General features: G+C 37.0%; 1 protein-coding gene across 2 annotated transcripts in view; it reads right to left on the reverse strand.

The window, feature by feature from the left end:
• KMT2E (lysine methyltransferase 2E) overlaps window positions 1–26,365 on the reverse strand; it is a 60,815-nt gene extending 34,450 nt beyond the window's left edge. For both annotated transcript variants that reach the window (XM_026866457.1, XM_026866447.1), the window contains exons 1-3: window positions 26,043–26,365; window positions 18,797–18,856; window positions 8,598–8,782 (exon numbers count right to left, since the gene is read on the reverse strand). In XM_026866457.1, coding sequence (XP_026722258.1) covers window positions 8,598–8,668 — 71 coding nt within the window. In that variant the 5' untranslated portion in view covers window positions 8,669–8,782; window positions 18,797–18,856; window positions 26,043–26,365. The remainder of the gene's footprint in view (window positions 1–8,597; window positions 8,783–18,796; window positions 18,857–26,042) is intronic.
• Between the last annotated feature and the right edge of the window lie 636 nt (window positions 26,366–27,001).

Consider the following 27,001-nt stretch of genomic DNA (forward strand, 5'->3'; position numbering starts at 1 on the left):
TGTCTTATGAGGAGCAGCTGATGGAACTGGAGGACTGGAGTTGTTTAGTCTGGAGTAAAGGAGGCTGAGGGGAGACCTCATTCGCCCTGAAAGGAGGTTGCAGAGAGCTGGGGATGAGTCTCTTTAACCAAGTAAAAAGTGATATGATAAGAGGGAATGGCCTCAAGTTGCACCAAGGAAGGTTTAGCCTGGATATTAGGAAGTATTTCTTCACAGAAGGGGTTGTTAGGCATTGGAATGGGCTGCCCAGGGAGGTGGTGGAGTCCCCATCCCTGGAGGTGTTTAAGAGTTGGGTCAACTTAGTGCTGAGGGATATGGTGTAGTGGGGAACTGTCAGTGTTAAGTTAATGGTTGGACTAGGTGATCTTCAAGGACTTTTCCAACCTTGATGATTCTGTGATTTATAATAATAAATTACAGGCACTTGTTGCACAACTTGTTTGCTGATACTGTTTAAAGGAGCACACCCCCAATGACCGCCTTTCTTCCCCCCCCTAAAAAAGAAGAAAAAAGAAACCCAACCCTCCTCTTTCATTTAAAATGAAGCTTCCAGAGTGGCAGAAAACATGCCTCTGTAGAGTTACAACATTTCTCCATAAAACTGCATGCTGAATCATGTGACACAAACTGCAACTCTGGGACAGAAAAGAGCGTTACACACTTTGTCAGAGAGTCATCAGTTTCTGTGCCCAAGTCTGTAGAGTTATATCAGAAGCTGCAGAAAGGACTTCAGCTTAATTATGAGAAAAGAATTCAGGGAGCTGCAAACTGATACAGCCCTGCACTACCACCAATCCTACTCAATTCTGCAAAGACATCTAGTGGCAGCATTAGTGCACCACCTGCAATCATGCATACAAACCAGTATTCAAGGCAGCAGAGTACTGTTTCTACTAACGGAAACTGTAAGTAGCACAATTCTATCTAAAAAGGCAGTTTGTCAATTTATGTTTAAATAGAAAGAAAAAATGATAATTTGCAAGAGAAGGTTTTGTAGTGAAAGGCACTGACTTCTTTAATATACAATCTATGGTTTACATGCACTACACAACATGCAAGACAGGAAAGATAAAGGAATACTAAAACAAGATATTTTTGACTATAAGAAATTATAATTCCATTATCTTTCTTCCACAGTTAGTCATGTGTGCATACACACACTCATTTTTAGCCAGTAACTTGCAGCTTTTTCACTGCACCATATGATTCAATCACACCAGAATAAACTTCAAATGAACCCAGTTAAACTAGTTTTTGGGTTTTTGTCTTTGTTTTGACTTTTGTTTGTTTGTTTTGTTTTTGTTGGTTTGGTTTTTGTTGTTTTTTGTTTGTTGTGTTTTTTTTACACTGAAAGGCAAGGCAAAAATATCAGTATCTAAAACTGAAGTGGCTTTTGACTCCCATCACAAACCAAGCCTGGTTTACTTTTCTAACTTTAGTTTTACTATGCATGAAGTCTATTTCCTATCACAAATATCTTAATTCCTTGAATGGGTATTTTAAATAAAGTTGGTATTTCTGAATCTTAAGATAGATATCAGTGTTTTTTCCTAGACATTAAGACATTACACAGACCCTTTTCTGTTATGCCATTAAGTGATACTAGCTTGCTTCAAAAGGACACCAGCAAAATGCTGGAAATATTTTTTATAAGAATATAGTTAATCATTAGCTTTCTGAAAATAATATACAGTATTTTCATGTCTACTTGAAAGTGTCCTACTAACATTTTTGGTGGTTCATTTCTTCCTACTAACTTTTGCCAATGTGAGGTGATAAAACTGTTTAAAAACACTAGTTAAAAACACTGCTTAGTGAAGACTTTAGTTTCTAGAGTCCAAAGAATAAACATCTTTTTTAAAACACTGATGTCTCTAACAATCACCAGATGCATACTGGTAGACAGTGAGCAAACATGAGTGCACAAATCACTTGAACTACTACCATTAGAAATACAACTTCTGACTAGCATGAGACAAAACCCAACTCTGATAACACTTGCCCTTCCTTACCTCATAAACACAGAAAAATCCTCATTGATTCTTTCACACTACTTCTCAACTTGAAAATAATTTTATTCAGTTTGTTAGAATTATCTTCTAGAAGCAGTTCAGAATTTACCAGGTTCAAACCCATGACTAAAAAAACCAAGAGACAGAAGTTGGAAAAGCTGTGCCTTTCAACAGGTTTGCCTTTACCTATTTACTAATATAAAGCATTTGGGCAGTAATCATACACCATTAATGTCATCCAGTTAACCCTTCTCACTATCTAGCCTATCAAAATACCAATGAATGAGGCATTGACTATCCATCCTTCATGGCCCGGACAGAAATTAACTTACTTTTCTCCAGTTCAAGAGGGTCTTGACCACTGTATTGCTTCTACTGCTATACTTAAACATTTATCAAATGGGACAAGCAGTAGCATAGTGACTCTTACTCACTACGCATTCAATGCTTAACCTAATTCATCTTGTTTGCTTCAGTATATGGAAAATACTCAGTTTTCAGAGCAGGAAGACTTACTGATACAGGACAAGGAGGAATTCAGGTACAATCCATCCTTCAGCAATGCCACAATTAATTTAGGAAAGTTTCCTTCATTAAAAATAAATATTACCATGACCTAAATAGCAGCTACTTCAACATGGGAGCACTTAGTGAAAGACACCAGAATGGAAATGTCCTAAAAAGAGAGGTCATGCATATTTCATCAACTGACTACAAGAATTAAAAAGTTATTCTAAATCTCTTGCAAAATATGAGGCAAGACAATTCACCCTACTCCCTAAATTCATTTCTACCTATTCTAGCAATTTATAAACCACTTAAGAAAACCAAGTTTAATATTTAGAGGCATAACAGTTGCGGGAAGCAGAAGCATTAAGCTTCCAAAACCAAAATACAAAAACCAAATGCATTTATCCCCAACTACTTTAATACTCATAAAACAGATTCAAAGTACAGGGTTAAAAAGGAAAAAAACACAGGTTTATCTGAATGAGGAAAGTTAGGAAAAGGGTGAGAGAAAATTAGGTGAGACAAAAAGGCAATTACATCTTTGTATTCAAAAAGTTTTAATGTAAGTACAAAAATTAGACCAGAATCAGCTTTCAGCAAAGCTTTTTTCAAATCCTTATCCAGGGTTGTCACAAATACATCTTTAAATCATAGAAGATGCTCACCAGAGCTTTGAATGTAACTGTTCCTGTTCCATTTATCCACTCAAATGCTAAACTAGGGTGGGAAACAGTGTGGAGAAGACTGAAAAATATGGGAAGGAGATGGTGGAGCACTCACTGAAACTAGAAACCAATCACTGTAGGTTTCCTTTACAATCAATGGAAGAGTGATACTCATCCCATAAGCAGTACAGATTGAGTATCATTTCTCCACAGAACTACAGACAACCTTCTATCTTTGGCAGAGTTCTGTCAACACTTTAATATGCCCTTCACCAAATTCCTTGTTACCTCTCTTCTGTCCACCATGTGTATGACCCTGACCTTAAAGAGAAAACACACCCTCTATATTAATTTGTCCCAAGGTCAAGGCCTTCTTGTCAAATAGGCATCTCAGAATCAGAGAGTTTTGTGAAGGAATATCTCTGGGTAAAATATTTAACTGTACAGCTGATTAAAGTGTGAGATACCATTTAATTTAAAAACCAATTTTAAAAAATTCTTTACAAAAGTAGCAAGGCAATAACTACTGTATTATGGACATCCACCCTAATCTCACCACTGGCATTCTTATTGGCATCCCAGAAAGCAAGCTTTCAGGAAGAAAAAGTGTAAGCATTAAGATCAGAAAGAACACGATGAAGTTTTCCTTGCTTGCAGTTTTGAACATAAGCCAGTTCTGAAACAGACTTGAGTTACTAAGCTTGTCAGTCTTCTGAGCATACCACATTTTTCAGCTGCACCTCAAGCAACTGCACCCTTAGTGTCTAAGGGAGATATTTATGGTATTTTTAGTTTTCATAAAAACTGAAATGTTTGTATTACAATGTGGTATATTTGAAGTTAGACCAAACTCCTAATATCACACCCTAAAATAAACAAATATTACCATGATAGAATTACCATGATGTTTTGCTAAAATATCATATATATTTGTTAAGTCTTGTGGTTACTAATTCAGAACAGTGCAAAATATTCATAAGGAACAAAATAAAAATCACCACAAAAAAAAAAGTTTCTCTTAGGCTGCAGAGATTTAAGACATTGCTGTAATTTGAAAACAAGAACATATAGTATTTTCTCAAATAGAAAAAAAAGGTATTGTATTTTTTAAAAAACCCTCAATTTTCATTCTGCAAGTGAAACAACTCTCATGATCTGTGTCTTTTCTTAACTGTTCATATTTTAAAATACAATGCCAACTGAAAATATTCCGCATGCCACCAGCAGATGGCATTAGTGAAAAATTAAATAAGCAACACATGAGACCAGACAGTTTACAAAAACTCAGCCTCTACACGCTTACAGTTAACCTGTATTAAGGGAATCAACTACCAACCATTCTCAGCAATAGTCAATTCTTCTTTACAATTCCTGTTCCCTCCACCCCGTTCCTTTTAAATACTGTTTTGTCTCTGGACATGTAATTAAAAAGAAAAAAAAAGAGCTGTTTTTGTCAAACACCCAAAATACAATCAGGCCCTCGAATTTGGTGCCATCAACCACTTCTATAAAAATGTAGGTATTCAAATGGGAAAAAAAATCTCACTAAAATTAAAACTTTCAAATGCAGGTGAGTATCCAAGCTTCAGGCTACAAAAACTAGGCTAACAGTACTTCCTGAAAACATCTGTCAAAACTCAAAATGAAACCTCTTGCTTCCAAGCATATTTCAGCAGCAATCTGCCATACGCCAGTCTGACAGATCTAATTCTCAAGGAATTCAGGTTTGGTTTCCCTTTGCACCAGCATACCTGAGCAATAACCGGCTGAAGGTCAGCTCAGACAAAGGAACACAATATATTCTGTATGAAAAACAGTATTTTCTATTTCAGGACACCTCATCTAACAAAACACAACTGATGGGCTTCACTACCTAGACAACAAAGAACTGAGTACTACTTCTGTACCAGAGTGGATTCTGCTACCTAAGCATCTCGTAGTAGGCCCTGCATGTACAGGCTGGCCCAATACCATCTGTAGGAATTGGCAAGCTTCCCACTGTCCTAAAATACTAAAAAAAAAAAAAAAATAAAATCTGTTTCAACAGCCATGGGAGAGTAAGTTTTCATTTATTTAAGACTACAACAATGTTCACGATCTTTTCTCTTGGACACTGAACTCAATACAGTGATCTATATAATGGGGTGGTTAGGTTCATTATACAGGCCTTCTCTCTAAAGAAAACCCCATATACAGCTATTAAAAAGAGGAGAGCAGTATCATCAATTGCATTTCCTAACATGTAATTTATACTCATGCTCTAAGCTAGACTAACGCTCTCTTAAGTCAGGAAGCACATTTTGAACCTTCCAAAATGGCTGGCTCTGATTACTATTACAAGGTCTTTAGGAAGTCAGGCATATTCATCTTCAGTAAGCCTTTTAATAAAGGCAAAACATATATGTGTTCTAACTACTACTGCACTACAAAGATCACCACTAGAGAGCTCACTTAGGTACAAGTAACATAGAAAATAGACCATTTCATTCTATTTTTAAGACATTCAAACCTTTTACTAAGAGCTACTCTCCACACAGCCGTTTGTCACAATTAAAATAATATGTAAAATTATAATCACATCAACTATCTCCCTTTTCAATAGCCTTATCCCTTAGTTTGAAGCATAAGGAAAAATCTCTCAGCTCTAACAGACTGCACTCAACTGAGTCTTTTCTTGGGCTGCTTTTCCTACAAAACCGGGTTTGCCATTCCCCTCTTCTTGTGTTTGCTCATGCTTCAGCAACCGATGAAGCAATAACAGACCTGAAAGTCACAGTGAAGAAATTCCAACTCCTCCCTCTTGGGAAAACCCCAGAACTTGCTCAAAGACAATCTATGATCACTATCAATATAACCTATATTCAACATGCTACTCTCCAGAAGAAAACATACAAAAGCCATGTAAATCACATAATTGACAGAAAAGGTCTACAACTACATATGCTGGTAAATTAGGGACACACCTTCCTATCACACCACGTTAGACAGTGACATGGCTTTTAAATCAGTGTAAGCAAATCATGCAACTACACACTTTTTCACTATCAGTAGAGTGAGATCATACTCATAGCATGGTTTGGATTAGAAGGGACCTTAAAGACCATCTAGTTCCACCCCCCCTGCCATGGGCAGGGACACCTTCCACTAGCCCAGGTTGCTCAAAGCCCCGTCCAACCTGGCCTTGAACACTGCCAGGGAGGGGGCAGCCACAGCTTCTCTGGGCAACCTATGACAGTGCCTCATCACCCCTCGCAGTGAAGAATTTCTTTGTACCTTCTACCCTTTCAGTTTAAAACCATTTCCCCTTACCCGATCTCTACACTGCCTGACAGAGTCCCTCCCCATCTTTCCTGTAGGCCCCCTTCAAGTACTGAAAGGCTGCTCTAAGGTCAATACAAGAATTAATCTAGTTGGTAACAGTCACTTAACATCTGAAGAAAAGCAGTTCCTAACTGGATCACCATGCCACAGTATCAAGCAAAGAACACACTGTGAACTCTATCTTGTTTATACTGTCAACCATTTTTATTTATTTTAAATTCAGCATGGCATGCTGTGTCTGCAAGGAATGTCGGCAACATGGGGAATCAGTATCTTCTCTAAACAGAAGAGTAATCCACAAGAAAAGATAATAAAAAAAAGCTGTGAATGGGGTCACTCAAGTTTTCTGCACCAAGGAAACTTGTGTTTATGATATGAAAGATCAACAAAACAACTTCAAAAATTTAATGTGACAAAAGCTTCAAACCGCAAATTTTGGGTTTCCTCAGATAAATGGTGCAAAGTTAGAATAGCCTCATACTTAACTGAAAGCACAGGAGAGAAAGATTTCTGCTCACAGTGCATCTTTCAAAGTTTGGAAGGAAAGCCATTTGCTTCTTAAATGTAGTAATACTATTTAGCACACACACTCAAGCAAAGACTGCATGTAAGCTATTTAAATTCATGTTAGTTATTCAATGCACCTGTTAAATGAAGGACCACTTTATGAAGTTTATTTTTGATTTACGCAAGATTTCAAGCATGTGTGTAAAATAAGTCTAAGCCATTGCTTCAGTATCTAAAACAAGTATATGTATTTTTGTGGTAATCAAAGATAGGGAAAATCTTTAATGCTTCTATAGAAAGGCTCAGAGGAAGGCAAAGAGTAACAGCATCTCAACTGGTTAAAACAAACAAACCAAAACCCAATTTAATACAAATGATTAATTTAACAGTTTTTGTTAGATCTAAGGAATTAAGTGGATTTTTTCCCCTATATGTATATGCAAAGAAATAGACAAAATTCAGTGGCTCATACAAACTCTCTTGATATTTAAGCTTCAGCATCTTTTGACACCCACCCCGTCTCAAAAAGCTCACCTGTCATATGCTACTAACGCAAAAGAGACAAACAGACCAGGGGGAAAAAAAAAATCCAGATACTATTCTGAAACATACAAAGCTGAGCAGGGTGATGTACCCAAGTACACTGGTGGAAGTACTTCTAACACCACCTTGGTCTTTTACCTCTCAAAGAACCAAGTTGTCCAAAATGCTACTTCTCCTAACATCTGACAGCCAGGTTGATACTACACACATGGGAAGACATTTGTTTGACTGAAAAAAATCACCAGAGATCAACAACACCTAAACTCTAGCCTACAGATACTCTACAGATTCCAACACCACTAAAGGAAAAAAAAAAAAAAACCCACACCCCACACACAAAAAACCCCCACACCTCCCTCCCAAAACAAACAAAAACCCCACAAACCACCCTTTCCCCCTCAACTAAAAGAACAAACCCTGCCCCCCCAAACCCAGAAATTCACTGTTTTATTTTATGCAAAGGAAGAGTTTATTGAATTCAGGATTTCATTTGCTCTTTGTAAACATTTATACACAGTTACTAACTGGAATGAATCATTAACAAGTGAATTTCTACTAGCTTTACAATAGAAAATAACTTTCTAAAGACATGGTATTAGACAATTAAGCTATGACTTCAAACATTCTGAAATAAAGAAGGCCTTGTCTAATTACTACCACTTTCATGCAATCTAAGACACCAAATTAATTTACCTTTCTAACATGGGAAACTGAAAATATTTTTTTACATATCGTTAAAAGGAAACTGAAATACTTTAAAAGCATGACAAACAAACCAGGCAGCATCTGTATTTCTCAGTCTGATAAGCAAGAAAAATATGCATCTGTAGAACAGTTTAACTTCTCTCCTTTGCTCTCCCTGAAGAGGAAGAAACTGACTTAATAATGTGAGAGTTATTACTTTAAGTAATTAAAAATTCAACAAAACTAAGGAGACACCGAAGTCCTATCCAACTGTATTTAAAAAACACACTAGGAAGAAAGGAGAAAAAAAAAAAAAAGAGGTAAGAAAACTTACAAATTATGTTCATATACTTACTCTGAGCCTGCAGCCATTTCCAAATAAGAAGTATCTGCTGTATCAACCCCCAATGGGATCACTATGCTCATGACGTTCGTTTCTGATAAATTCGATTACTACGGAGTCCTATGCATTGGTATCCAAAACACTGGGGCATGCCAGCCACAGTGCTCATTGCAAACATCTAAGTGCATCCACAAACCCTGTTAAAAAAAAAGCAACAACAAAAAAGCAGAAGACTGAGTCAGTTTGTTTTAAAACCAGGCAATTTTACATTACTTTTTTTACACCACTTTTTTACAGCACTTATCTGTCACAATGATTTCATCGGTTCTTTAAAAATTAATTTGAAATTCACTTATTTTAAGTGTGACAATCTTAAGGCCTGAACGTCAAAAAAAAAAGGACAAAATTACTATCATTTAAATAGGCAATAAAAAAAAAAAAAAAATCACATTCAGTGAGGTAACAAGATTCACTTTATGGCAGACTTACTAAACATGAACTACATTTGTGTACTGCTCTATGTTGTCAGAGCCCAGCTGCTCTACCTTTCAACAGAAACCTGGTTACAGAATTTTTCAATTATTTTTTAGAGAGCATTGTTCACTTTTGTTTTCCACTTTAAAAAAACCCAACTTTCAACATCCACAGTACAAACTAAGGACGTCAAAAGAAACAGTGTCATAACTTCCACTCAGTATTTTTTAAACCAAAATCATGCTAATGATTCACAATAATGATAGGAAACAATTTCCATCTAATTTTAACAGATCACCATCAGAAGATACCACACCCGTGAAATGTCACTTTTAGAAGTGATTTTTTTTAAGTAGTAAACTAAAAAGAATCAGTAGTAGTTTTTAATTGTAGAGCAAAGCTACAATCTGCTTGATTTGCATAAGTGAATACAACAATCCTACCTGTAAGCTAGTTACTGCTAGTCTCCCACTCCTCTTCTAGAGAAGGGTACAACTCTCAACCAAGTATAGGACAAGATGTGCATAGCATTTCAACTGACTATCCACAGATTAGCAAACTAATGCATTTTTATAGCCTAATATAGACATGGTTTTTCAAAAGTGACTAGGTAATTGAAGCAAAATACCCCTATCTTCAATATCTGCATTTTGAATAATTGCAAATTCCTTCTAAAATGTTGACTGTAAGAACACAGACCACTTTGCAATGAAGCACATACAGAGCCCAATACATACATTCCTCCCATCTGACAAAACATAGTATCTTAGCTGTAGTCTACAAAAGCCCAACAGTTTTGAGATCAACATATTTCAACACACTCATCCTTGCCAAACACTGGATTGCCAAGAAAAAACAAAACAAGTCTCCTGTAAAAAAGGGGGTACTTATAAAAAGGACTTCAGAAAAGCAATATGGACTTAAATCTGAATTTATCCTTTTATCAAGTTGGTATCTTCAGGATGATGAAGTGGCATCTACAGGGCATCTCAAAGGTATGAACTAGCACCAAGACTTCATCTAACTTCTTAATTTTATCTCACTACTGAAGTCTGGCAATTAACATCTTGGCATGGTCGTAAATGTCTAAACCTTCTGCAGTTCATTCTTCCTCTAGATAGTAGAAATTATGTTTTGGTCCATTACACATGTCACCAAATACAACAAACTGGAAAGCAATCAGGCCAACTAGCTGTTGGGATATCTTGCTTTCTTCATTTAAACATTAAGTATTTTCTTATCAAATACCACAAACGTCAAACTGTATCACTAGCCATGTATAAAATTATGGAAAAAACATAGCATTTTCCAAAAATAAGCAGCAAGAAAAACCTGTTAAGCCAAAAGCAGATACAGAGTATTTTTAGTAACAGGCATAAAAGAAACCCCGATCTTGCCCCTGTACTCAACACTGATGAGGCCACACCTCAATTACTGTGTTCAGTTTTGGGCCCCTCACTACATAAAGGACATTGAATGACTCGAGCATGTCCAGAGAAGGGCAACAAAAGCTGGTGCAGGGTCTGGAGCACAGGTCATACGAGGAGCAGCGGAGGGAACTGGGGGAATTTAGTCTGGAGAAGAGGAGGCTGAGGGGAGACCTCATCGCCCTCTACAGCTATCTGAAAGGAGGGTACAGAGAGCTGGGGATGAGCCTCTTGAACCAAGTAACAAGCGACAGGACAAGAGGGAATGGCCTCCAGTTGCACCAGGGAAGGTTTAGACTGGATATTAGGAAGCATTTCTTTCCAGAAGGGGTTGTTAGGTGTTGGAATGGGCTGCCCAGGGAGGTGGTGGAGTCCCCATCCCTGGAGGTGTTTAAGAGTTGAGTTACCTTAGCACTTAGTGTAGTTGGGAATTGTCAGTGCTAGGTTAACAGTTGGACTGGATAATCTTCAAGGTCCTTTCCAACCTAGATGATTCTGTAATTCTGTGAAACCATAAACCCCTCTTAAAGTTTAAGTGAGCACTCATTCTGTCACCATATAGTTTATTCATAGGGTACAGCCTTCAATGATCTCATCTACAACTCAGAGGAAACATAAGCTTACCATTTAGTTCTGTTCTGTAAAAGTAAAAAACTGATATTAATTCCTACGCAGTAATTGAAAGGAAACCATCAAATTTTTTAGTCCAGGTAAACTGGCTATCACAGGTTAAGGGTTATTCCACTACCAACTGCAGTTTCACCTGTGCTAAGAAATCATTAGTGTAATAAGGATTTTATGCTTGTTATTAGAAAATTCTAAAAAACAGTTTTAGTGTGTTTCAAAGTAGGTCTGAAAGACATACTGGACACCAGTGCCTGGGATCAAGATCCTCACTTAGATTGACATTTCTCACGCTTGAAGTTGCTTTTGGTGGTGGTGTGGTTTTTCTTAATGTTATTTTCTGTAAACGCTTTTGACCAGGTAGAGTAACAACTGGAAATTAATGTAGGCAAAAATGCCCAGGAGACTGATGAAGAACCAGCTTTAGAGAGCTGCCTCATGGGCTATGAGATCTGCACACTTAGAGAAAACAACTGAGATTACCCAGTCATCATATATATTCAAGTGACCTTCACTGCCAACACGGAATGAAGAGATGTAGTTACCAAATCTGAGAATAATGTGAAATCTAAGGCTTTTTTTTAAGTAATGCAGAAAAAGACAAGAGAGCTATGTATATCTTTTTAGAGCTATGTATAGATAGAAAATTAATTGCTAATGCATGGCCCAATTAATGCCATCATCTCTGACCAAGCAAATACATCACCACTCTTGCAAGGAAAAAAAAGGGGGGAGGAGGAACAGAGCCAAGATAAACTTCTTACCCTACTGCAAGCTACTGAAATACATCTTTAAGCCTTAATGAGAATTCTCTCAAAAATTCTAAGAGACTAATCTACACTGAATGAGACTTGAAGAACTCAAATTTATTCTGCCACACAGCATTGAACAGAAGTTGTTTCATCTGAAAGGATGCAGAACATTATTGTAATACTACCTAATTTTTTACCACCTTAAGATTTCAGGTTTTCACCACACACACACGCACAAAACCTTCCAATGCTTTTTCTCTGCTCATAATTAAGTATAGAAGAATGGACGTAGTCACCATCTCGCAATACCTACACAGACAAGTTAAACCAAACACAGTTCATTATTTATGAGTAGCCATCCTCAACAAACTCCCATGATGGGAGTGGGGGGAGACCCAGGATAAACTGATTACACTATGCCCACTGATTAACATAACTGTGACCTTATAGGCCATCCAATGATGAATACAGTGATGTCTGATTTAGAATGAAGAGAAATACTATCTTCTCTCATGATAGTACTTCCACTTCTGACATTACACGCTAAAATCATCCCAATATTTTTACAGGACTACACTACAAAATTTGGTAAGTTCAGAACAGAAAATCGTGTAACCATGGGGGAACTTTCTCCCCAATCCATCTTAAAAGTGATTGCTTATCCTTTGAAGCTTGGTATTTTAGATGAGTCAGAAAATACTATATGCTACCATATGCTACAGTACTTTCCAATTTTGGCAAGTACCCATCTATTTCAAGTCATTATTCTTTCAGAACTCAATCTGTCACCCATGGCCTTCTAAGAAACTGTTTTCATAGGTGCCTTTCATTTAAATAACTGTCCAGAAAAACTGGAAAGAAGGGTGTTAGGGAATAAGTCTTTCTATAATACAAGCCGATTATACAAAACTTACTGTGGAAGAAAGTCTTTCTTCAAGCCCTAAATGCATTTGAAAGTTGGAAAGGCCACACTGGTTATCCAGTCAATTTCAGTGTCATATAATTAAAAGGCACTATAAAAAAACTGCTGGTCCACAGTTCAATGATCAATGGGCCAAGCAGCTCATCTACTATACCTTAAACTCAAAGTAGAGAGCCTCCAATTTTGTTAGGGCCCACTCCATTCCTTTAGTGACAATACATGGTAAGCTTTGGAAGAATTCTGGCAATTTCCTAGATACATGAGATTTTCTTCATTATCACCCTACCAGAAATTTTGTTATATGAAAACCCATTCCTTATTTGGAGGAAAAAAAAAAAGTTTTATTTAATTGCAGTTAAAAAGTTTATCTTGCCCTAATAACCTGATTTTCATCTTAGAAAACAATAAACTTTTTGTTCCATCTGGTTAAAGCATTTATCTTGTGCAAGATCAACCTCCTGCAAGAAACTTAACACTTTACCATTCAAACACACTGGTTTACATTTTCTATGGCAGTTGTTCTTCTCTAGAGAATACACAGGAGCTTTATGACTTAGTAGCCATATCAACTCTAAAATATTTGAAGCCTCACCATACTTATCACACATTTTGTTTATGATACCAGAACTGTTTTTTTAAATTATTTGAGCTCTAACAACAGAAGTATAAGAGCACAATACAATCCAAATTATTCATCTGTGTGTCTTTTTACAAAGAACATCATTTATGCATTAAACAACAGAAAATAACTTACATATTATCCCTGAGGTATTTCACTTACACAACATTATTCTGTGGTCTAACGAAGACCACATGTTTCCCTTCTGCCATGTGCTTTAAGATCAATTGTGTGACAGCACAGGAAAAAACTTTTTCACTGGTACACAAAGAAGGAAAAAAAAAAAATACAGAGGGCTCACCTCTTGAATCAGAAGTTAAATGGGTATTCTCCTGTAATTACATCAGTATTTTTTAACCTAATCTTACAGAGTCCAAACATTCCAAACAAAATCTAGTTGCTATGTTCAGATGTTGTCAGAAAGGATCTCCAGACCTACTTTATGAGCATGTCTTTTTTACCTCTTTCTTCTTGCTTTTGTAGGAGCATCAAGAGCTATACAGAACAGTTTCAGGAAACAACCAGATGACAGATCACCTAGACAGAAAGGACACTTGAAAAATAAGAACTTTAAGTCTAGCCAAACTGCCCAGATGACTCCAACAAGGTTTCATAATCCCAGCTATCAATCATCCTCCAAGTGTCAAGAATCCAGACAAGTTATTCCATGGCATTTTCCATGTAAGATTCTTTTTGTTCCTTTTGTTGTTTGGGTTTTTTTCCCTAAGGTAGGAAAAATATTTTTCAAAAGCATTTAACTACTTCTACTTGCATTTCTTTTAAAACAGATTCAGAAACTGAGTTCCCAGTACTTATATCCAAATAGAAAGTAACAATATAAATATGATCAGAGCGCTCTACTTACCTTTATATTTATTAATTATTGAGCATACTTTCCAAGCCAGAAGAAACCAGACAGTACTTGCTAAACCAGGAAAGGTACAACTCACATGGTTATATGCTATATTGGTAGCTCACCTCTGCAAGACATTTAACCCTTTTTAAGAAGGGAGAGGGAAGAGAAAATAGGACTAAGAAGCCTGCTAGAACATATGCTATATGTTTAAGAATACTAAAGCTCTCATCTGGGTGCACAAATACAAAAAATCTAAGATAAGAGGTGGTGGCAACACCAGTAACAACTTTTTTGCCCTAATGATAAAAAATATCCTAAAGAGAAATTAATACAGCAAGATAGTAGTATTTTTTTTTCATTAGGGGTTTTTCTTAATCCACACTTACCCCTAACACTACAGGAAACAAAGAAAGAAAAAAAAAAAAGAAATTGGTTTTACTGTTCTTAGTACATCTGACAGCTTTTTACACAGGCAATGTCACTGTTCCTTGTGTTTCCTTCCCCATAAATCAATTTCCAAATTCTGTTTTCATGTGATAGATACTGAAGACAAAAAGCACTTAAAAGGAAAAAAATCCACTATAAAAGTTAGGAATAGAATTGAAAACAAGGTGCAATACAACATTTATTTTCTAATTTACAAAGGGACATCAGTGAAATAATGAATTAAGCTTACAAGTAGATTATTTCTTAGCTCAAATCTAAGAATTTTTCACATACTAAAATTAGTGTAGCCACTAAATCAGTTCAAGTTTCTCACATCACTAAGCATTACAAAAATATCAAGTCTTTTTGTTCCTGTTTTTGACTTCAATGTACACCTGAAGTTCTCCAATAATTTTTTCTAGCAATTGCCTCTATCAGTCACCACCTGTCAACAATTACAAGATGAAAACAACCCACAGTTGCATAGTTTAGATGTTTTAAGACTTGGGGATTTCATCAATGCTTCTACAGAGAGACTTACCAGGGCCTCCCTAAACACAGAGCAGAAGTTTAAGGGAGAAGAATCTAAATATAATTAGATTATTAGCCTATAATTAGGCTATTTCATGAGAGGAAACAGTGCTGGTTTCAGATAAATAATTATGTAGATCTTATACCAATGCATGCAACTTTACAAAGTGCTTAACTAATGTCACTGCAGAAATATTAATACACTAACCAAATTACCATCTCCATACTGTAACTGCTCTGCATCTTCACAAGGCCTATATACAAAATATACATAACTACAGGGGAAAAAAAATAATCAAAATCTTCTATCAATATATGCCAACTCTCCTTGAAAGCAAAATGATATAACTTTAAATATATATTACAAAATATTTAGAAGGTGAAAGTGGTAATTTACCCATACTTAGTAAATTGAGTAACTTTAATGTCTGAGAATAATTATCATTCTGGAATACCTGAAAAGTTACAGCCAATGCTTCCCAACACAGGGAAATGCAGGCAGTTCAGCCCATGTTTAAGCAGACCTTATTTCTCCTGAGCACAAGTACAGGAGAGGTTCTCTTTTGCTAAACTAAGAGCACTGGTAAACCCACTGCCTCACACCCTTTAAATACAGGCAAAAAAAATTGTAGCAGTATTTTAGTATCAGCATACACACAGTATACATAAAGATTCATTATTAAGGGATGTGTTCAAACCTAACAGAATTAATTTGAAGCTTACTGTAACAAACAGATGAAATTGCTGAAACAAAGAGATCTGTACAGTCAACTTTCCACTTGAATGGACCAAGGAAGAGGGAGGGTAGAGAAGAGTTCTCAGTTTTACAGATAAAAATGATTCAACCAGCACACAATGCTAATCTTTGAGCCTGTTTGAATGTAAAAGCAATCTATCTATACTCATACAGCACTAAGCCCAAACTTAAACTTGAACTTTCATTTCCTCCCAGTAGAAAATTCATGCTACTGTGGGTCCAGTTTGGCTCCAGAGTCACACACGATGACCCTGAAACTAACTACAGTTTCCCACCTTAACAAGGTCTTTTGGGCAAGATGCAAAGATTTCCAAGATCGTACTACTGCTTTCAGACCTCTGCTGACTCCTGCTGATCTTGGTGTTATTTGTTTATACAAGCCCTCTCAGCTAATAAAGATAGATGCCCAAAAAGTAGTGTTGTTTGATTTTCTTACTACACCAGAAAGAATATTCTAAAAGGTGTGTTGGTGCCCTCCTTAAAAATACCTCCTATCAGGGGAGGTGGATAACAACATATTTGAAGTGCTGGTACTCAATACAGCACACAGAACACAGTTACGTACCTTAAAATTGAGAGACACCAAATCAAGCCTACTACATACACTGGAAAAAGGGAGAAAATGAATTCTGAGAGCAAACATTTAAAAACATCTTCTATGCATAAACTGTCTTTTATTGAGCATGAAATCTAAACATTCTACTCTTCCCGTCCCCCAATTACATCATATGTGTATACATGTTTTGCAATCATTAGCAAAAGCAATTCTTGTCATGCCTTTCTTCAGATTTACAGGCCAACAATTTTAATCTGTGGTCATGGGAACCACCCTTCCCACAAAGAAATCGACAAGAACAGACCTAAGAAAAGCTGATACGCCTATGTCCTAGCACTGCCTATGAAGGAGAAATTTCTAAGTAAAAATGCACCTATCAATACTGTGCATTGTCATCCACAAATCGAAAACCACTGTCCTGAACTGTCACAGAGCCAACAAACTGAGCCTTCCTACTTAGCTTCCCTGGCTACAATTTTTTTTCCCCTTTATTTTTAACTTTTTTTTTTTTTTTAAATTGGAGGAGGGGGTTTACAGGGGGAAGAAAGGAGAAATCATCAGGAAGATTTTACTAAAAATATTGTACATCTTGCCAAATTTCTGCTTTCTACTACTGCTCTGAGCACTCACGTCTTCTCTATATATTTAGGTTATTTGGAAAACTACTGATGGAAACTAATATTTTAACGGTATACTATAAATGTCCTTCAAATAGAGAACTCCTCTCTGTGTGTGTGCATGTGTGTATATACACACATGTATCTACACACAAATCTGGAAAAATATATGCAGTTTATATATACACAGCATAAATACATGTATCAAAGTAATCTGAATATTTAGTTATTGCTGGCTGTTTCTAAGGAGATAACACATATTCAACCAGACCTAGAAGCAGAATACATGAATAAATGACTAACCTTACCCACAAGGAAGTTCTTTCTCTGTTACCCCCAACATGCCCCACCATGGTATAGATTTTGCTAAGAGATTAGGAGAGATATCCAACTTCCAAATGTTGTAACACTGCAGCTGCAGTATGAAGTATGCAAGCTTAGAAACCACTATGAATCCAAAATCAGACCTTTGCTACTGTCTGCTGCTCTCTGTTAACCTAACAGATAAGTTAGCAGTCTACTTCAAATTTGTGCTGAAACAAAGAAGGGTAGCAGGTAAAAGTAAGACACAGTAGGCACACTCAATTACAATACACAAATCAGGATCCATTAATAACCAACTCCTGCAAACTGCATAGAACAACTTGTGTTAAAAGAAATCTGGTTTCCTATGTATTTGTAGTTTATGCCCAAGCATTCCCATTGACCTAATGTTCTCTATATCCCTCTCACAGCAGTATCTCCCTCATCACAGTATTAACTGGTCCTGGCCTCACTCACAAGCCCCTCAATGACTTCCTATGCCATCCACACTGACCTACACATTGTCAGTAGCCAGGTCCATAAAAAAAAAAAAAAAAAAAAAAAGTACTAGTTTGGAGTTAAACACATGACAGATAATAGCTAAAATCACTATGCTTCCTCTCCCAGAACACTGCTCATAGCTGCCCCTTTCCATCCACTTCTGGATTTTCATTAAGCTTCAGAGATCTCAAGGGTACTAAGGTCCCAACTATCAAATTTTTGGGTTTTAAGTTATTGGTTGTACTGACAGAGATCCAGAGATCATTTGATCAACTTACTTAAGAAACACAGTTATTACAGCCAAACTACTACGAGCTCCTCATCCTCCTTTGCTTTTAATCCAGTGCCAACATAGAGGAAGAACAAGCATGGTAAAGAGTTCATTAGTGTACAGCATGAACATCCTGATACAATAAATACAGGACTTTACATTCAAGAAAGACCTCAGTTATGTTTAGAATGACAACTAAACTTCATGAATTGGTCTTGAGTTTGTGATCTAGAAACAAGGAAAAAAACCTGCCTCCTCCATGGTTCATACATAAAAAACCTCGAGTTTCCATCATGTAAGTATCAATTCTTCAGTATACACGTCATTACATGCATTTCACCAACTCCACTCACTGGAAAGAAAGCTGTCCTTTTAAGTATAAACCTAGAATCAGTCTGTCAGCAAAGTTTCTGCCATACAGAAGAGTTAGTTTCCACTGGCCATAAGCTATCCACCCTTTACTATCTGGTCCAAGACTGCTGGCTCTTGTGTATTCCTGAAGAAGTGATAGAAAGATAACTCTCTTCCTCAAATATTTATGCCAGTCCATTAAAACATGGAAGACTAACCCTTACCTCTTCTCTCTCTTCACTCCTTCTTTTCTTCTCTCAGTGGAACTTAGACAAAATATGGGACTAGGAAGAGAAAAAGAATGAGTGGTAGAAGGGAAATAAAGGTAAATGCAGTTACAGAAAGAGTAAGGATTATTGAACAGATATCTATCACAAGCAGCAATAGGCAGAGGTCCACAGAAAAATACCACACTTACAGATTTTAGGCTTTATATTTAAAACAATCAACCCCCAAAACCTGGAAATTAATTGCCAATCATTTGATGTCTCTTAACTTTACTAAACACTTGCCATACTTTTTAAAATAAACCACACACAAAAAGGCGTGTCCATTCAAAAATTATAAATTATTTGAGCTGGAGAGTCAAGGAGTTGTAAATTTCAGCTACAGAACATGGAGTAAGAGGAAAAAATTACTTTTTGATAGCAATATTGCTTATTGCTTGGAGAAGTATATACTAGCTACCTAACATTACTGTATCACTGCAAGATGTAAAATTCATTTAAACAGAAATTCCGAGGTTAAGAAAACAAAGTAGTTTCCCAGTAAAAGGATCTTGGCTTTAAGTCATTCTTTGTATCAGCTGTTTTACTGCAAACATTTTTCCTCCATCTACCACAAGGTGGTAAATAATGAAATTTACACAAATAGCCTGTATGTGACTTACCAATGATTCTCCAAGAAAACATTATTTACACCTGTTTAAGTTATCACTGACAAACATTTCAAAATACAGTGTTTCTGCAAGTACATACAATCCACATTCTGTAAGAATAGTCTGTAAGTTGTGACTAGAACTGTGAGAGCTAGGTATATTTATTTTTTATTAAAGGTTACCATATACCTTATGGTGATTCAGTCGTTGGAAGGTCTATAATCCTAAGGCTCAATATTCCTCTCAAGCAGAAGTAAAGCTATTCGATGCGGGGGCAGGAACATGTGGCTACAAATACATGCTGGTACTGCCTTCAACAACCTTAATATTTTGCTGGCTTCATGACATCAAGTAATTTTTTTTTCTATGCTGCTTAAGTAAGACCTGGGACTCTACCTACTACACAAAAAGTAATTTCTTTTGACTTATTTGAAGTCTGACAGTTCAGCTAAGCAAATTTCTACTTTCACATTTTTTCACTTAGGTAGATTTCAAAAACTAGCTCCTCTGTTTTATCAGTGGCATTTGACTTAAGTGAGTAGCACAACGCTTCTACTTTTACTTGTGGAAGGAGTTTGTAGACATTCACCTAAAAGTTACACTTACGCCTAAGAATCCAAACAGAAGCAAGTCAGAAGCTCTTTCAAACAGAAACTTTAATTCTTTTTAGCAGTTAGAAGAACTTTTATGTAATTTTAACCACAGTTCAACCTGGACTATATTTCTTGGTAACAACCTGGCAATATTTCAATGCTCTTTACTAAGATTTTGAGAGGAAGAGGGCAAGAGACAGTGAAGGAACAGATGAAGGGGACTATGTCACGTTCAAGGACAGCCAAAAAAATAAAATCTTAAAAATCAAAAGATCTTTCCTGCTTTCAAGAAAACAAAACCCACTGTGTTTTCAATTGAAATTATCTTGCAAGACTATACCGATTCATTTGTAACTTTATACTTTTGTGTTTTCAAATAAGATCTCTGTATATATTTATAACTGTAGTAACAAAGATATGAAATACATCATCTTAGAATAAATACAGCAAAGAAGTTCTGCCCAGCAATGGAACCCTACCCTTATAACCAGTAAAATAACTACTGTATTGTTTATCAGTTTTATATAAAAGTATTCACGTTTCTTTCACAGTTCCAGAATGATAGGTTTGGAAACCAAAAGAGTGGTATGATCTCTCTACCCCTTCCCCAAAAGCTCTGAGTTGCTGTAATTCTCAGGTCTTCACCTTCATCTTAAGTAGAACCTACAAAAACCTTTCCTCATTGGAAAAGTTTCTTTAAACCAACAGTTAAGACAGGATTAACTGTCTAGACTTGGAATATCATCTGTCTTGTGATACGGTTTTAAACACAGCCCCATTATAACCATACTAATTAGGAGTTAACTCCTTTTGTCTACTCAAGGCAAGTTAAGAATATCACCCTCTGTTAAAGAAAAAAAGTATCTTTAGACCTGGTCAAGTTAGAAGAGTTAAAGCATAATGAACACTGAATCAATTTAAATATTCAGAGCTCCTCAGGATAAAAGAGCAAAACCTACCATCCTGTATATATTTTAAATTCTCACTTTGTAAATATAGGACATTAATGATATGAAATAACTGATGAAATAACCAACAATGGAAAATAGATTATAGGTCCTTCTTCTTGAGTTGTAATATGAAGTACAGTAATGTCATTAAAATCTACTCTTATCATCTTGCCTTTAAACTTGACGATAATTTTAGATATGAAAGTGAATGATTACCTAGACTATAATGGCATAAAACAATACACAAAAAACAACTGTAAATGAGAATAAAATTTTTAAAGCTTCTCTAAACCTGGGCCTATGACATTTTAGTATCTGCACCTACTGAAAACATTAGCTTTAATTGCTAAAACTAGGATCAATACTATTTTGGCATTCCCATACTTAGCCTGATTTGCAAAACTGCTGGTCCCTTGCAAGCCTCACTAAGTTTTACAATACTGTATCTCCATCTAAACAGCGTATGAACTAATCAAATGAAAGATAGCAGTCTTTCAATAAAATATGCAAAACTAACAAACACACTGTACTTGCAGGATGCAATCTGTGTGCTACTTAAATATATTCATTTGTACTTTTGAAACACATAACTGAGTGGACACTGATTTACTATAGTTCTTACCAAATATTTTAATTTTAAAAAATAAAGATAAAGCACTTAAGACAGGCCTGTTAAAAAAGATACTTTGTACAACTGTCTTCAAAGGTTTACAGATAACCTTAATTATTAAAATTTTCTAACAACCAGCAGAGCTTAAAATCTTGCCTGTTTCATTAATACCACATTAAGATTTGTAAAAGGAAGTAAAAATCATCTCAGTATCTCCTAGCAAGTATTTGAAACGCTGACAAGGTTTATTTTAAATAACTTGTTTGTTATGCCTTAAAGGTAAAACAGTTTTGTCTTTGAACACAACTATAGCATGTTTTCTGTAGTATCAAGGTTATGAGCAGAATTTTGGATCTTCAAAGAGATTAGGTTAACTTTTGTGGGTACTATTCTTTGGTTAGCAAGAAAATGTGAACACTGCTGTAGTTAGAAATATTCATACTGCATCATTCAAAAGCCCACTACAATTAGTATTTTAAATAATCCAGAATTTGGAAGAATGAAAAGTGTTTTTTTTCTTAATCCACATTCTACATACGGTGAAACATTTTTTTCCCCCGGAGACGCCTTAAGTTTCATTCTTAGCAATAAATCAAAACTACTATTTACTCAGTGGAAATATTTAAACACTGTACCTGTTCCAAAAACACTGTCCAACAAAATTTACTTTTCAGATATTCACAAATGCTCATTTGTATGGAAGTCACAAGGCCAATAACATAGATGGACTTCTACAGGATCTCTCCAGAAGTCTGAATTGGGTTTTATTTTATATTTTCACCAATCTACACACCCTCAATTCAGTTTTGTTAGAATGTTAAACAAAAACTGCAAAATACTTTCATTAAACCTTCATTTACATTAATCTATTTAGAACAATGCCACAATTCTGCAATTATGTACACCACTCCTTAACTACGTCCCACAAATAGTCCTTACTAAAATTAGTATTAGCATGCACACAAAATTAAGACTGTCCTTAAATCAAACCAAGATCAGGACTAGAGAGACACTACAGCCTTCAGTGTGACAGAGATTTCTGTATTTCTATTGCTTTCCAATGGAGTATTAACAGTTTTGTGTGCTGAAACTGTAGAAAAAGCATGAGGTAATGCAAGTCCTAGAAGTAATCTGAATTTTAGTGCTATGAGAAAATTTCCCTATAGTCTAAAAAGCCAGTATTATTTCCTCTCTGAAATTTACCAGATGGCAAAACAACCTCACTCAAAAAGCTAAGTGACAGTTAAACAGATTTTTCCCTCAGAAATTAAAAACTCAGATACATAAATGGTTTTAGAACTACAGTCCGTATTTACAATGTTTGTAAATCAGAAATGTTTCTTGAAAAAAAAAAAAAAGTATATTTCCTATTTCAGGAAGTTCGGGGGTGGTGGGGGGGGTGTATTTAATTTGTTATGAATATACTTTAACATATCACTATCCATGGAGTTAAAAAATAAAGGTAGAATTTCCTTTGTAATACTGTCTCCTTAAAACAAACCACAGATCTGTTTTTACAAATGGAGAAACTGAGTCAAAGGCAAACTGACTCACTAAAACATACAGGAAAACTCTGGAATATCTCAAAATTCCCAAGAGGTTCTTAGTGCATAAAATTTTAAATCTATAAAAATAAGCTGTACAATTTAAGTATTTCAATTTTTATTCTTTATAACCTTATTTCATTCCACCCCCCCAAGAACACTTTTTGTGAAGTGTACAAAATTATTTTAATTTTAATCTTGAATCAGACATCTGCTTGAGAACATGACTGAGGCCATGAAGTTGGCCTACACAGCTCTGCAGTCTCTCTAAATCATAATACTAAAAAAATGGTTCACAAGAAGAGGAGCTTTAAGCTTAGGGAACGAAAAACACAAAAGGTTTCCAAAAAGGCCCATACATACTCTTTAGAATCTTATTTGTGTACTTTTTAATAAACAGAGTAAGACATGGTTTATTTAAAAAATCATATCTATATAAATAAGGAAGGTATGATGGGAGCATGCATTACTGGACTATTAACGCACTCCTTGGTGGTTGAAATCACTCAGCCTTTGGCCTCAAAACATGTGAAAGGCATGCATTAACAACGCGCTAAAAGTCTTACTATCTTATTGTTGAACTTCTGGTATACTTTAAACCACACCAGCGCTTCTAAATGGCATCTAAATCACAATTCTTCAGAGACTGAAAACAGTTTTGCCATTTCAATACCTCACTTATGATTGTTTAAATCCAGAAGGTTCCAAAGCTATACTAGAATTCATACCTCATTAAACCAAGGACAAGGTTAAAGACAGTATCATATTAAAAAAAAAAAAAAAGTGAACAATTAATTTTTTTTGTTATTGATTAAAATACACAGTTTGCAAGCTCCATAGTTTGTGTCAGAGTACACTACACCAACTACCAAATAATAAATCCTTGTGACCTCCCTTCCCCCCACCCAAACGTATTTATAGTGGTGATACTAAAAGGTTCATATTTCATTTAGGAAAAAATATAGAGGTTAGAAACTGCACTTTCCCTCAGCATCTGTATGTGTATTACCACATAGACAATTTATAAAACAATATACAAAATAAACTGAAGAAAAATATGTAATACCACGATTAATGGTGGCAGAAGAAATTCCATGTCTTAATAAAGTAACAGGTTATAATCTTGCATGCACTATTTCCGTGAGTATTAAGTTCTTTTAGTATTCTCGAACTATGAATACATGGAATTACTGCCCTGATGTCCAGCAAAGGTATTTCCTGGAAGGTGAACATGACGTTCACAACTGTGATTCCACAAAGAATTTAGCATACTGTTTTAGCGATCTTAATCCACTACTTATTTTGATAAATATTACTGCTTTTATGTCATTAACACGATAGACAGATGTACAGTATCGATCGCAAACGGAGGAGCTTTTCCAGATTATTAAACAGACATATAATATTACCTTACAGCAACCTATACACACCCCTCAAAGAAGCTGCTTGAGTCTGCTGCCTCTTTCCACCCCCCTTTTCCCCGACAAGAGTGGTCTCGTTCACTTGCCTTTCACACACATAACCAATAAAATTAATCAGCTGGAACACAGCATTTTTAAATCGCAGTAAAGTCAAGAGATGTTTTGTACGTTATTTGAAGGGAACAGTCTTTTCATTTAAACATAATAAGACTGTAATATGCTGCAGACAAACGCACTGCATGGGGTGTGGAGGACCCGAGCTGATTAGATTACCACAACATCAGCCTGAGGCCGCCATTTTTAGAATCTCTAAAGGACAAAAGAGGGAAATTAAAAAATTTGCTCCACATTTTTTGAGAAGTAACTTTAAAAGTATAGTGATTATAAACAATTATTCGTGCATTAATCGTACAACCATGGATATCTCTTTCTTTTCTCTGACCTGAGCCCTAAATATCAAAAACGTTATTATTCCTTTAAGGTACTGTAAATAAACAGACTAAAACATTCCTAGATCTAGATGCAGCACTAAACTTCTTCTTTCAACGATACGTAGTATGTACCATTTTAGGGACCTCAGGGCTATTAGCCACCGCACATTTCCCAATGGCTGAGTATGGGAGAATACAGGACCTTTATAATCAGGCTATATTAGGTTTCTCTACCCTATTTAGTACTACACAGGAACCGTTTGTTTCTTCTCCCCTATGTCTGCAGCAATAGGGTCTACCCCACTAATATTTATTTCTTTAAGAAAGAGATTGAAATATGCCATCCGAGGAACACGAACACTAGCTGCAGAAACTAAAGCAAGAAAGGGATGCACCAATATAACTACTTACACCCTCAAGAAAGGGGGTGGAGAGAATGATCCCCTTTTAAATTGGCACAGAAACTCTTGAAGACTGCTTTCCGTTTGTCCAGGTTACACCACGAAGCGGAGATATTAGCAGAGAAGGAGGAAAGGAGGCGGGGGTGTCGAAGGCAGAGAGATTAGGCCTATAACGAGCCATTTTAGTACCACAAAGCAAAAATATACAGGATGGAGGAAGAGAATAGGCTTCCTCAAGCTTCATAAAACTCAATACGCAGTCCCAGTAACACACAAACCCGTTCTTAAAATCACCAGTCTAAGGAACTGTGTGCTGTCACATAATAGCCTCTTTTGGCTCTTTTTTCAAGCATAATGCATAAATCTGGCATAACTGCCAAAAAATTCTCCTCAGCTCCTTCAGTTACAGTAACCCGCCATATTCACAAGATATAGCGACAGCCTGCCATTTTTAACCAAACCCCACAAAAGGAAAAACAAATTAAAGGCAACTTAAGCAGTCTTTAAACACATTTCAGAGTGGAAGGGAGCTATACTCGCACCGGGGGTAACGAGACGTTCCCGTGGCATTTCACTCCCTTTCTGCCACCCCCCTCCCCAAAGTACCCATAGCAGAATACGTTCGTAATAATCAAAGACTCACCTGTAATGGTCACAGGCCAGGCAGCAGGACCCTTCAGCTGAGCCCCTTCTCTATCCCAACCAAAACAATGCAAAAGCCCCACTGCGGATATCCCTACCCTAGACAGGACTCAACCCTCAGCAGGCTCTAGTAAAAGAAAGAAAAGGGAAAGAAAGGAAAGAGGAGACCCCCCCTCCCCCCAAACCTATCTCAGTGCGCAGAACCCTGCAGGGACCAGCTCGGAAGCGCCTTTGCCTTGGGACCTGTGTACAAACCCCGCTGCCGCTGCTGCTCCCGTGTCTCCCTCCTTTCAGCCTCCTACGCTCCCTTCTATGTCACTGCCTCTCTCTGGGAAAATGGCGTCCACTCTCCCCTCCCTCCCACTGCACGGGGCTCACCCGCCCCGCCTGGCAGGGGCAGGGTTACCAATGCGAAGCCAAAAAGCCGCCATTTTGCTTATGGGCTGGGAGCGCAGTCTGCGCCCGCCGAGCCCTCAGTGTCCATTTTGCAAGAGCGCTTTGCACGTTACGCTGAACGGCCCGGCCTGGGCGCGGCCGAGACACCAGACTGCGGCAGGGGCTGAGCAGGGGGGCCGTGAGGAGGTGTGGAGGGAAGTAGGGCAGCGGAGGAGGGGTGGCTGCAGCTGGGGCTGGTGCCGGGGGCGATCCGCAGCCCCGGAGGCGCAGACGGCGGGGGAGGGGCAGGGGCTCAGGCCCGGGCTGTTGTGGGAACCGAACCTGGGCGGGAGGATGTGTCTGACTCAGTACTGCATCCTCCGAGGCAGAAGCGCCAAAACTCCCTCCTCAGCCGCTCTCCTCACCACCACCTCCGGCTTCCTCCTCAGGGCCGTCGTGAGTCTCAGCATACCTATTCTTCATGAATCTCAACCCGAGGAGTAAATTTTCGCTACAAAGTACGCGACAAGCCCGCCAGATCTCACACACGCAGAGGAACTTACTTGAGGGGCGGGGAAGGGGGGG

Source organism: Athene cunicularia, assembly GCF_003259725.1.
Source record: "Athene cunicularia isolate RWA chromosome 1 unlocalized genomic scaffold, athCun1 chr1_part2, whole genome shotgun sequence".
Lineage (NCBI taxonomy): Eukaryota > Metazoa > Chordata > Aves > Strigiformes > Strigidae > Athene > Athene cunicularia.